The 13348-nt window shown below is 36.3% G+C and overlaps 1 protein-coding gene across 1 annotated transcript in view; it reads left to right on the top strand.

Annotated features, from left to right (window-relative positions):
- LOC149482501 (cholecystokinin receptor-like) overlaps positions 1-13348 on the top strand; it is a 100550-nt gene that overhangs the window by 56531 nt on the left and 30671 nt on the right. The window contains exon 8 of the mRNA XM_089704363.1: positions 12831-13003. Within this exon, the coding sequence (XP_089560489.1) occupies positions 12831-13003 (173 nt within the window). The remainder of the gene's footprint in view (positions 1-12830; positions 13004-13348) is intronic.

Here is a 13348-nt window from a genome sequence, read left to right as displayed (position 1 = left end):
ATATTTTTCAAAAAGTCTTCTTTTGATTTTTATCATTTTTCTACTGCTTACACCTGATTTTATTTCTACGAACCATCCTAATTCTTTTCTTATGTCATCTATCCTACGTTTTATTCGTCTTTTCCACGGTGGGTCTATTTTTGGTCTAGATACATCCGGAGGAACATATGCTTTTTGTTGATTTATATGTATTAAAGTTTTAGCTGCCGCATATATTATATATATATATATATATATATATATATATATATATATATATATATATATATATATATATATATATATTTTATTTTTATTTATTTTATTTTTTATTTTATTTATTATTACATAAATCAATGACCTTTACAGGATAAACCCAATGCGGTACTGACTAACACTATAATTCTATACAAATACAAACTTACAACATAAACAAACTAACTTACAATCTACGAAATAAGATAAAATTAATACAATACAACAGATAAAAATTAAAATGAATAACTAATAATATAAAGAAGAACCTTTGCCAATTCACCCAACGGACATGTGAATATGTCCACTCTTCCATGTAGGTCATTGAGTCCACGTAGTGCTCGTACGAGCGGAGACTTCGCCAGCAGCATGGTTCGCGCTTTGGGCACGTAAAATAGTGGCGGCCTATGACGTTTCTCGACATATTTGTCCGGCATACATAGAGAGAGGGATTTTAGCACTTCGGGGTTATGCGCGACTCCCCGCAATAACTTTATTAGATACAGTGCAAAGGATAATTCCCGTCGCACTCTCAGTTCATTGTATCCTACCATACCCAAAATGAATAGTGTAGGATACATTAACGGGTAAAAGGGATATACCCCGTATAGTTTCAAATACAGATATCTGATGTATTTGTTCTGGACCCGCTCTAACATTACGTTATATTGCACGCCTCATAAGCGAAGCGTTGAGGTGGGTACTACTGTCACTTCGCGCAAAACATCTGATTTTTCAAACTTAAAATGTCTTTATGTATCATACATTGCACTTGTAAGATAATACATACACACACATATTAAGAAAAAACACTATTTTTAACGTTCATGATATTTTTGATGTCATTTTTGTTATTTAAACTAGTTAAAAAACAGTTTAAAAAAGTTCTGTCTTGGACGTCCGTGTGTCTGTATGTGCGGATCCTTTTTCTTGTTAACACGATAGCGACCGAAATACTTTACTAATCGAGTCTTTTTTTTTCTCTTACGCTTGAGTATGCTCAGGAATAGAACCCTTTCATTTTTCAGGGTCTGATTCGATGTGGTTTAATTGTTATTAAATAAACAAAAATAATAATTAATAAATATTTATTAAAAAAAAATTATGAGGCGTGCACTTTTGGATTTTCCAAATTATTTTTTTCTTCATGCGAAGACCAAACAACTGAGTTGTGCTCCATATGACTGCGTATTAACGCGTTATAGAGCACTTTTACTGTTGCGATATTTGTGAAATCCTTTACTTGGCGCAGAAGGAACCCAAGGTTTTTGAAAGCCTTTTTGCATATGTTTGTGATGTGCTCACGAAACATCAGATCCGGCGTGAAGACTACTCCTAAATCGCGCACTTTATTTGCCCGTTGAATAGGAACGGATCCAAGTGAGTAGTCGTAGTTTATTATTTTATTTGCGCGAGTAAAACTGACAACAGAACATTTAGCTATATTAAAATATAACTTATTTTGCTGACTCCAGTGTAAGATTTTAAGTAAGTCACTTTGCAAGCGCTCACAGTCAGCCTCTTCGTTTATTCGAAGAAAAACTTTCAGGTCGTCGGCAAATAAAAGGCACTGACTGTACTCCAAGACCTCCGGTAGGTCGTTAATCATTAGAACGAACTCCAGAGGACCGAGATTACTGCCTTGACTTACGCCTGACGTTGTTAGGTAGGGATTGGACTCACACCTGTTGAAAGAGACATACTGATGTCGGTCTTGCATATAAGATGCCCAGAATTGCAAGAATTTCGGTGTGCATCCTACTTCCGCCAACTTCCTCAATAAGACATCATTGTCGACGGTGTCAAATGCTTTCTGGAAGTCCAGGTATACAACGTCTACCTGCACTCCTGCATCCACCGCCGGTACTAAGTTTGCCATAAGATTGAGCAAGTTAGTGGAAGTACTACGCGCAGGCCGAAATCCATGCTGTGCATCACAGAGCTGCCCCGATACCTGCTCGTACATTCTGTGCTGTATAGCGGCTTCAAAAACCTTCGCAGGTGTTGATAGTACTGCAACAGGTCTGTAATCTTGAATGCTTCCACTCAATTTACCCTTTGGCACGGGTATCACCCGCGTAATTTTCCATTGTGTTGGGAATGTATTTTCTTTCAAACAGGCATTGAAAATATGCAATAGTGGTTCGGCCAGCACTCGAGCACAATCTTTAAAAAGGAAAGCTGGTATACCATCTGGGCCGGCTGAGCGTTTCGGTTTCAATCGTGTTAGCGCCTTTTTTACATCGGCAAGGCTAAGAGCGTCGAGACTTACGCGCGCGCTGCTGGTTCCGCACTGGCTCGCTACCTGTGTATCAAGAAGGGGCCGTTCCTTTTTATAAACATTTTTAAAAACGGCGGCGAATTCATCAGCACACTCAGCATCCGTTAGGGGTGTCCCTTCTTTTATAATAACATTAGACTTTTTTGATGAACCACGTCTCGACTTTATATACTGCCAAAATTGCTTTGGGTCTTTAGTAAATTGATTTTGAATATTATTTATATGTGCTTTATAAGCATCATCAATGTTATTTTTTACTATTTTCCTATACAGCGAAAATTCTTTGTAATCACATTCTAACTTAGTTGATTTATATTTTTTATGTAGAAGTGACTTAATTTTAATATTGTTTATTAGATCGACAGTGTACCAATCTGGATATTGATATTTGGGGTTGGCTCTTTTTACTGTTTTCTTAGGAACACATTCCTCTAATATATTGTTTATGACAAGATAAAAATAATTTAAAATATCATCAATATCATGCATCTTGTACAGTGCATTCCAATCGACGGACATAAGCTTAGAGTATAACGAGTTATAGTCAGCTTTATAAAAGTTCCACTTCGGCCGCAAGTCATGCGCACTAGAATGAACCATCGAGTGTCGGGCGGCCGCAACGGGCGCGACGGGCGCTACGGGGCCGGGGGCGAGGCTCACGCGCACCGCGAGCGGTGGGTGATACGCGTCCACCGGCACGAGCGCCTCGTCCGCCGCCGACACGCACACCGGCGGCTCCGTCCCCGAATCGAAACCCGTACAAAGCACCAAATCCAATTGACGGCCTAAATTATTAGGAACGTTATTACATTGGGTGAATTCGCAAAAGTGCATGAAATATTCAAAATAATTATTAACATTCAGAGAACACGAGAACATATTAAAATCTCCAACAATTATAACTTTCCTATACTTAGTACAAAATTCTTCCAGTATTTGAAATAAAAGTAAATAGTCCCGTTCCGGACTGTTAGGTGGAATGTATACTACACAACATAAACACAAATAATTATTATTTATAAAAATATTTGCACAAGCCACTTCAAACTTACAGGAGTCTATAGACACGAACGGTATACATACTTGTCGCAGCTCGTACCGCGGCGCGGCCACAAGGAGCGCGCCGCCCTGCTTGCGCCCATCAGTCCTGTCGCAGCGCACTATGTGATATCCCGCCGGGATAAGTTCCAAGTCTTGTATGGAATCACTGCAGCCAGATTCGGTGATCGCAAACAAATCGGCATTTATCAAACCTAGGTTATTTCTAAATTCCGTTACCTTTGTACGAAGACCCCTTGCATTTTGATAGTATAAATTAATAGTTCTATTTTGTGGCACTTTTCTTTGTTGATTTTCGAAACCAAGTCCACTCACTAAATTGCGCATTCATGGGCCAAATATCCGGGTGATTTAATTTATTAAACAGTGTCTCTGGTAGACCAATTATGAACGATGCGTAGTCTCGTTGAGATTTATGTATGATTTTTTCAGTTTTAATACCAGCATCGGAACCGCATATACTTTCCACGTAGGAAGTTACGGCTTCTAATGTTGTATTAGGTTGTAATCGCCAAACATGCAGGTATTTCTTTCGCTCCATACCTTTTAATGCTACACATTCCGCATTTCGTCCCATTCGTACGTTACTCAGTTGCTTTTGATTAGACTTAATATGTTTTTTTTGTACGGTCTTCCAATCGTCTTGCTTGCTATGCTCCTCATTTCTAGGGCTTTCATGCTCGGGTCTTGAACCCTGGGTTACATCTGTAACTGTGTTCAAATGAAGCTCCGTGCGACATTCTGTAGCCCCTGTGAGCTTGCCTTCTTGTCTCTCTTCACTGCTGTGTAGAGAGGATGTATTATTATCAGAAGACGATTTACATAACTTAGTTGATGCGGTGTTAGAAGTAATTTCCACTAAATTATTCGTAGTTTTCATTTCCAAAGCGCGCACGATATCCAGTATACATCCTAGACTAGACTTCGTTTCATCAAATTGTTTTTGAAGATACTTTATTGCCGTGTCTTGGGTTTCTAAACGAGAAACGATTTCGCTACGCAGTTGAAGTAAATGTTCTAGCAACATAGCATCCGTGCTACTCGGAGAGGAACTTATCAATCGATTCCCGCGCTGAGTATTGACAAAAGTGGGCGAGGTGAAAGTACTCAAATTCAAACAATCAGTACATTCCGAACATATCCATGTCTTCCTATAATCTAACGTAAATGCATTAAATAACTCCCGCTCAATATTCAAACATTTTAAGTCATATGTTTTCTTGCAATATTGTTTCGAGCATTCCATAAAACATTCATCGCTTATCGGTGATCGACAGGTGTTACATCTATTGTGACTCATCGTGACCGTTGGTTCAACCGGTTTCTTCGTGCGAATAATGTGCGTACAGGTAAAAAACGCTGAATAAATCGCAGCTCGTCCTTGTCCCCCGAGGTGAGGCGGAGCTTTCCTCCGCAACGTAATTAGGTCAAGGTCGTAATTAATTAGTACGAATCTTCAATTGACTTCAATTGACTTTGTACTTATAATCGCAGGATACAGTTTACTTTAAAGGCAAAAATTGCGTGAGATTAAACTGGGATTTTTGAAAGAAACCGAAAACACGTCCGCTCTGCACAAAAACAAACAATATTATATATATATATATATATAAGTTTAATACTAAAATAGATATTTTAAGAATAGTATCTCAAATGTAAAATGCTAAAATAGCGCTAATAAGATATCTCTCGTGTAAAGAAGAAATAAAAACCTTCTTATTTATTATGAGCCTTATTTAATAATAGTAATCCTGTTTGATTACCTTTTATTCTGTTGGCCTGTGATGGCATAAAGCTAGGATTAGGACTAGTTTCGCATTCATATAAGTATTATTTTGGGTTCATATTTTTTGTGAGAAATGAGTAGATATTTTGTAGGTACGTAAAGCTGGCGATGAAAAATTAGCGAAATTAAAAAAAAACAACACCAGAATTTGTTGCTTATTTGTTGCTAATTAGTTGCTATAATGACGATTTTGTTGCTCAACCCGTTCGCTGAAAATCAGCAACAGTTCTAGCTTAACGTTAAGGTAGCGTGCAGAAATCGGAAAAAGGGATGGATCGTTGCAAAAATGCAGATGAATTTGTTGCTAATTTGTTGCTGCATAAAAACAGTGAAAATTTTGAATTTTTTTCATTGGCGCCAAAAATAACACTGGCCACGTCAACTTAATTTTCGATTTTCGGTAGTGAAACATAAAAAAAAATTTGTTGCTCCTCACATCGTTCACTGGCAAAGTGTACAGAGCCAGCAACAAAATAGAAACCGGAAGTAGAGTTAATTTTGAAACCGGTTTGCTAGAAAATCGTCCACGCCAGCTTAACTGTCGATTTTCGGTAGTGAAACATAAAAAAAAAATTTTTTGCTCCTCACATCGTTCACCGGCACAGTGTACAGAGCCAGCAACAAAATAGAAACCGGAAGTAGAGTTAATTTTGAAACCGGTTTGCTAGAAAATCGTCCACGCCAGCTTAACTGTCGATTTTCGGTAGTGAAACATAAAAAAAAATTTGTTGCTCCTCACATCGTTCACCGGCACAGTGTACAGAGCCAGCAACAAAATAGAAACCGGAAGTAGAGTTAATTTTGAAACCGGTTTGCTAGAAAATCGTCCACGCCAGCTTAACTGTCGATTTTCGGTAGTGAAACATAAAAAAAAATTTGTTGCTCCTCACATCGTTCACCGGCACAGAGTACAGAGCCAGCAACAAAATAGAAACCGGAAGTAGAGTTAATTTTGAAACCGGTTTGCTAGAAAATCGTCCACGCCAGCTTAACTGTCGATTTTCGGTAGTGAAACATAAAAAAAAAATTTGTTGCTCCTCACATCGTTCACTGGCACAGTGTACAGAGCAAGCAACAAAATAGAAACCGGAGGTAGAGTTAATTTTGAAACCGGTTTGCTAGAAAATCGTCCACGCCAGCTTAACTGTCGATTTTCGGTAGTGAAACATAAAAAAAAATTTGTTGCTCCTCACATCGTTCACTGGCACAGTGTTCAGAGCCAGCAACAAAATAGAAACCGGAAGTAGAGTTAATTTTGAAACCGGTTTGCTAGAAAATCGTCCACGCCAGCTTAACTGTCGATTTTCGGTAGTGAAACATAAAAAAAAATTTGTTGCTCCTCACATCGTTCACCGGCACAGTGTACAGAGCCAGCAACAAAATAGAAACCGGAAGTAGAGTTAATTTTGAAACCGGTTTGCTAGAAAATCGTCCACGCCAGCTTAACTGTCGATTTTCGGTAGTGAAACATAAAAAAAAATTTGTTGCTCCTCACATCGTTCACCGGCACAGAGTACAGAGCCAGCAACAAAATAGAAACCGGAAGTAGAGTTAATTTTGAAACCGGTTTGCTAGAAAATCGTCCACGCCAGCTTAACTGTCGATTTTCGGGAGTGAAACATAAAAAAAAATTTGTTGCTCCTCACATCGTTCACTGGCACAGTGTTCAGAGCCAGCAACAAAATAGAAACCGGAAGTAGAGTTAATTTTGAAGTTTTTGAAGTTTCTAGCAAACCGGTTTCAAAATTAACTCTACTTCCGGTTTCTATTTTGTTGCTGGCTCTGTACACTGTGCCGGTGAACGATGTGAGGAGCAAAAAATTTTTTTTTATGTTTCACTACCGAAAATCGACAGTTAAGCTGGCGTGGACGATTTTCTAGCAAACCGGTATCAAAATTAACTCTACTTCCGGTTTCTATTTTGTTGCTGGCTCTGTACACTGTGCCAGTGAACGATGTGAGGAGCAACAAATTTTTTTTTATGTTTCACTACCGAAAATAGACAGTTAAGCTGGCGTGGACGATTTTCTAGCAAACCGGTTTCAAAATTAACTCTACCTCCGGTTTCTATTTTGTTGCTGGCTCTGTACACTGTGCCAGTGAACGATGTGAGGAGCAACAAATTTTTTTTTATGTTTCACTACCGAAAATCGACAGTTAAGCTGGCGTGGACGATTTTCTAGCAAACCGGTTTCAAAATTAACTCTACCTCCGGTTTCTATTTTGTTGCTTGCTCTGTACACTGTGCCAGTGAACGATGTGAGGAGCAACAAATTTTTTTTTTATGTTTCACTACCGAAAATCGACAGTTAAGCTGGCGTGGACGATTTTCTAGCAAACCGGTTTCAAAATTAACTCTACTTCCGGTTTCTATTTTGTTGCTGGCTCTGTACACTGTGCCAGTGAACGATGTGAGGAGCAACAAATTTTTTTTATGTTTCACTACCGAAAATCGACAGTTAAGCTGGCGTGGACGATTTTCTAGCAAACCGGTTTCAAAATTAACTCTACTTCCGGTTTCTATTTTGTTGCTGGCTCTGTACACTGTGCCGGTGAACGATGTGAGGAGCAACAAATTTTTTTTTTATGTTTCACTACCGAAAATCGACAGTTAAGCTGGCGTGGACGATTTTCTAGCAAACTGGTTTCAAAATTAACTCTACTTCCGGTTTCTATTTTGTTGCTGGCTCTGTACACTGTGCCGGTGAACGATGTGAGGAGCAACAAATTTTTTTTTATGTTTCACTACCGAAAATCGACAGTTAAGCTGGCGTGGACGATTTTCTAGCAAACCGGTTTCAAAATTAACTCTACTTCCGGTTTCTATTTTGTTGCTGGCTCTGTACACTTTGCCAGTGAACGATGTGAGGAGCAACAAATTTTTTTTTATGTTTCACTACCGAAAATCGACAATTAAGTTGACGTGGCCAGTGTTATTTTTGGCGCCAATGAAAAAAATTCAAAATTTTCACTGTTTTTATGCAGCAACAAATTAGCAACAAATTCATCTGCATTTTTGCAACGATCCATCCCTTTTTCCGATTTCTGCACGCTACCTTAACGTTAAGCTAGAACTGTTGCTGATTTTCAGCGAACGGGTTGAGCAACAAAATCGTCATTATAGCAACTAATTAGCAACAAATAAGCAACAAATTCTGGTGTTGTTTTTTTTTAATTTCGCTAATTTTTCATCGCCAGCTTTACGTACCTATATTTTGTAGAGGTTTTCTCGTGATACATGAAAATTGGAAGCTTTTATTTATAGTGTTATCCGTAGCTTTCAATTTTAATCGATTTTTCATATATTACCTACGTAAAAATATATAAATAGTATGTACAAGTATTCCTTTATTTTTTCTTTTCCAATGAATCCACTTAAATCAAACTATCCAGATACAAAATATCCTCACAGTAGCAAAGCTTTTTCAGAATGTGCTAACAGTTGATTTCTTAAAAAACTGGGTTGCGTAAGAACCCCCGTCGTTTTTGGCAATGTCACTTAAAAATAACGATGTATTTTATACAATGCATAGAATTTCAGGAATCATAACCAGCTGTTTATTAGTTTCTTCGATGGTTTCGATTCGACTTGAATTACGACCAAAAAGAATTAGATTCAAAAATAATGATCGTGTCATAATTTTTATTTGCAAAACATTGAATTTTTTTAATAACTTTTGCATTATATCAACTTATAATAAAGTTTGCATTATATTAACATCACATCGTTAGAGATCGTACAGACTGTGATATTTATTCCTTTTTACTTCCTTTCCTCATTAAAAACCAGGAACTTGTTATAATGTAACGTATTTTATCAAGATGCCGTCCTCTTTGAGTTTTATAATAATTAAAAATACGATAAAAATATTGTTATAAATAGAAGATGTGACGTAAGTACTTTATTTACGTTTTAACTAGCTTTTCTCCTGCGGATTCGATTACGTAATTTGCATTCGCTTTTTGCCCTTTGAATCTTTATGACTCGTCTCTATAAAGATTCCTTGAAAAAAATTATATAAAACGCGAGCGACATCTATAATTTAATTTTATGTGTATACGAATTTCATTAATAAAATACTATTTAAGTATAAAATCTAATTCAGATTCTAAATTCTTTCAAATTAATTCATTCATAAATGTTACTTATTTTAAAGATCTTTTAAATATTAATGTTATATTTCGTGGATTTCCTTCAAACGGTTATGAAAAGCTTTCAGCATGTGTTCACATTCACTTAACCATGAATTAAATACGAACATAATAAATGCATGCTTTTGTTATAATTTAAACGTCAGTTGAGTGGCATGAAAAGGCTTTGGGCTTTTATAAATATATGTTTAACAATGATACGTGATAATGAATGAATTTGGGATCCACTGGTCCGGTAAACATTAGAAATTATTCAATAGGCGGGTATCCACAGAGCGAGCAGGCTCGCGAAGCAATTGCTGCGCGAAGCAGCATGATACACGCTACATCGTGCCGGGTATGGACCGTGGTGTGGCCGGAGCCGGGAAGCAACAATATCCATAGATATTTCAACGATGTCCAAACATAAATCAATTCATACAAAAAGGATACAATAATGTGCCGGACGGGGCATGGACGGGGCACGGACCGGTCGCGACATGGTGTAGCGTTAATCATGCAAAATAATAATTGTTCTTGGCTCGGCCAATGAAAATGACGTCACTCCAACATAGTTTTGCGCAGCGACTGCCTCGTGAGGCTGCTCGCTCTGTGGATACCCGCCTATTAGAAATAGGAATAATGTACAAATATTCATGAAACACATACCTATTCGTTTCATATTCTATCGCTCTCATAGCCACCGCTTTACGTGCTATCCGAGTTATTCGACTAATTCTAACCTTTATTACAAATATTAGAAAAATTGTTGGATAGAAAACTATTAGGTATATTATTTGAATTACTATTGTATTAAAAAAATATTTTTTTTTTATTATCGTATCTTTGTAAATTACAGTCGAATCAATTAACAAGATCATCAGTTAGCATATCAAGCAAATAAGCAAGTTTTATTATAATTTATGATTTCCATATCCGCAGTAAAGCTTCAAAAGAAGCGTCATTTTATATCAGTTATAGGAAAAGTAGGATTAAGTATAAGGAGTCTGATTGCACGTTTCCTTGAACAGGTTTTAAAGACTCTTCTGGTGTATTTGTATGTAAAGCTTTACATATTTGATCGTAGTCGTTTCAGTTGAGCCGATAGTTTGTGATTCAATACAGATTATCCGTTCATTATTGATGTGCAAATAATTATTTTGAATAAAAAAATTGGTTGTCTGTAAAGTCAGTTTACTGACGATAGTTGAACGTGACAACGTCCGTTTGTGCTTCTTTGTCGCTCGTTCCGCGCTCTTGCTTGCACTTCAAACCTTACATGGAACGCCTCAGAGCGAGGTAACGCCGCATGAGTCATGTTTCTTCTTGCGTGCAGCCGGCTCTATCGAATTATAAGACGTTGTCACGTCAAAAACTTAAGGAAAGGTTCGAAGGTAATTTACCTTAAACTTTCCAGAACTAGACGAAATTTTAATGGGACCACGGTGGGGGCACCAACTTTCAAATAAAACAAGGATCATTAAAATCTGTTCACCCAATCTGTTTCCTTTGTCGATAGTCAGTTGAGAATTATGAAGACAGAAAACATATTTTGTCTTCAAGCAACGATGCTTATTATTATGTAGTGACATTTGGAATTTGACTCAGCGTCTGAGAACAAAGGTCAAATCCCACAAACGGTAAACAAATATATTTTTCAGAAACTTCAACAATGTCACACAACAGGCGAATCAGTCACAAACGCTGTTTCAGACGGAATATTCCTCTGTTTGAACAGCAGTCATAGGAGATTGCAAAGCTCTATAAAATTATCATGAAATTGTCAAAGGTCAAACCAAAAAATGTAGTCAGTTTTGGATTCCCAATTTTGGGGAAGATTGCATTACCCATCGATACGAAGTCTTTTCGATTTATGAGTATAGACTCTTTATTTAAATAGGATTTGAGGAAACCTCATACGTTGCGTTTTTAAAGTAGGTAATCTTGTAAATTCTGCATTTTTAACATTACTTAGAAATTATTTTTATATGTACCTACTGCTATGGTTTTTGTTTCTTATGTATCAACAAACATTTTGTAAGTAGAAAGATACAAGTTATGAATGTAAAGAAATTGTTAACTTAATTATTTCAATAATAATATTTTATAAGAAGTCTTTATAATGAGAAACATCTCTGTAATTAAATCAATCCACATTATGAACCATTCGAAGTAAGAAATACATGTTGAAGTAGTTTACTTTACAAATAATATTACAATGTAAAGAAAGACAATGTACGTCTGATCACTTACAAATGAATAAAGGAAACTTGAAACGAATATTTATTGTTCTTCGTATTATGGAATGGGTATTCATTTATCTGAAATAAAATCTGATTTTAAATATGCGTCGCCTTCTGGTTTGAAATTTAAAGTAAGTGTAGATTGAAAAAACGTTATTTAAAATCAAAAAGGCTTTACGAATCGAATTGAAGTGATATAACGAAATATACATTTTATACTTACATAATAAAGACCAGAGAAAAATCAATGTTACAGCTCTTTGTCACAGAAATGAGAAAACCTTCAAAGACCACTTGACCAATTTTGCAACTGACGGGTAAATATATTAGACAACAACTCATAGTTACACAACTTTCGAATACTAAGCAAGAAGCCTGTAATATGTTACAAGCCCCAAATAGAAGCCAAAAGTTAACAAGTTCTGGTCAAGTCATATCGTTAAAAGTTGCTCTGAGGAACTTCTATGACCGTTACATCATAGGCGAGACTTCAAGTATCTTTTGGCCACAATTCTGTCGAAAAGCTGATAACTACATATATGTAGATAATACGTAGTTTATTTGGCACGTACAGAATTGATAATTTGATTAGTTCAGAAGTTGTAGTTTCAACAGGTCGGATTATAATAAAATTGTTATAAAAACACAATGGTATTGAAAGTATTAACTTCTACCTCTATCACTACCATTACGGATACAATAAAAATATATTTTCAGCTTTTGTTTCCATACAAAACAAACCGTTTTGCTTATATTGGAAAATATCTGGTCTACATAGTATTCCAATACCTTTTTATTAAAAAATAACTGACCTCGTATTTTGTATTCTTTATCGAATAAAGAGTTAGCAGTTTAAATCTCTGTCTTTATAGAAGCTACATGATAAAAATAGTCTTTATCGCAAACAACAAGTATCTGCCGTATTAGTTTTGTTAGATATAATAAACTGAAAATGTTTAATATTATCTCTTTTCAAGGCATTCACCCGAATCACCTCAAAACTACATTATTCAATAATACTAAATATCAATAATATATACTACTCCAAAAAAGGATATCATCTATCTACGAGTTTTAAATTAAGCCCTTTTTCCAGATCTATCTCTTCTACCCCGACGAGCTATACAAGTACGTCGGCTCGAAGGGCATTGTCTCCTTACAACTTTTGGCCTACTGCTCCTCCTGTTGCAATCCCATCACCTACTGCTTCATGAACCGCAAGTTCCGACAGGCCTTCATCAGCCTCTTCAAGACTTGTAAGCTGCTCAGGTAACTTTGCTTGCTTAACTAGTTTGAATACTGTTTGAATTTCTATTATTTTTTTAGGATCATGATGATTCTTGTTTAATGTGTGTGTGTATAGTTAGCTGATACAGAATGATGAATGTGACTACTTAAAAGTGACTGTGTAAAGCTATAGATTTCTGGTCAAACATTTTTTTGTTAATGGTAAATCAATATTTACAAAGTTCAATTTCAACTTATAAATGTTAGATTACATAATAATAATAATAGGAACTAGCGTGGTACGAAATATCGTGTCCCAATGATTATAATCGTCATACTTATTCACTGTGTAAAAAGTCTCACCATAACAGATTTTAAAAACACAAT

The sequence above is a fragment of the Colias philodice genome, chromosome 15 (genome assembly GCF_061535455.1).
Source record: "Colias philodice isolate Cphi_HAF_F1 chromosome 15, ilColPhil1 Martin Lab GWU primary, whole genome shotgun sequence".
In the NCBI taxonomy this organism is placed as follows: domain Eukaryota; kingdom Metazoa; phylum Arthropoda; class Insecta; order Lepidoptera; family Pieridae; genus Colias; species Colias philodice.
This window is presented reverse-complemented; position numbering and strand designations above follow the sequence as displayed.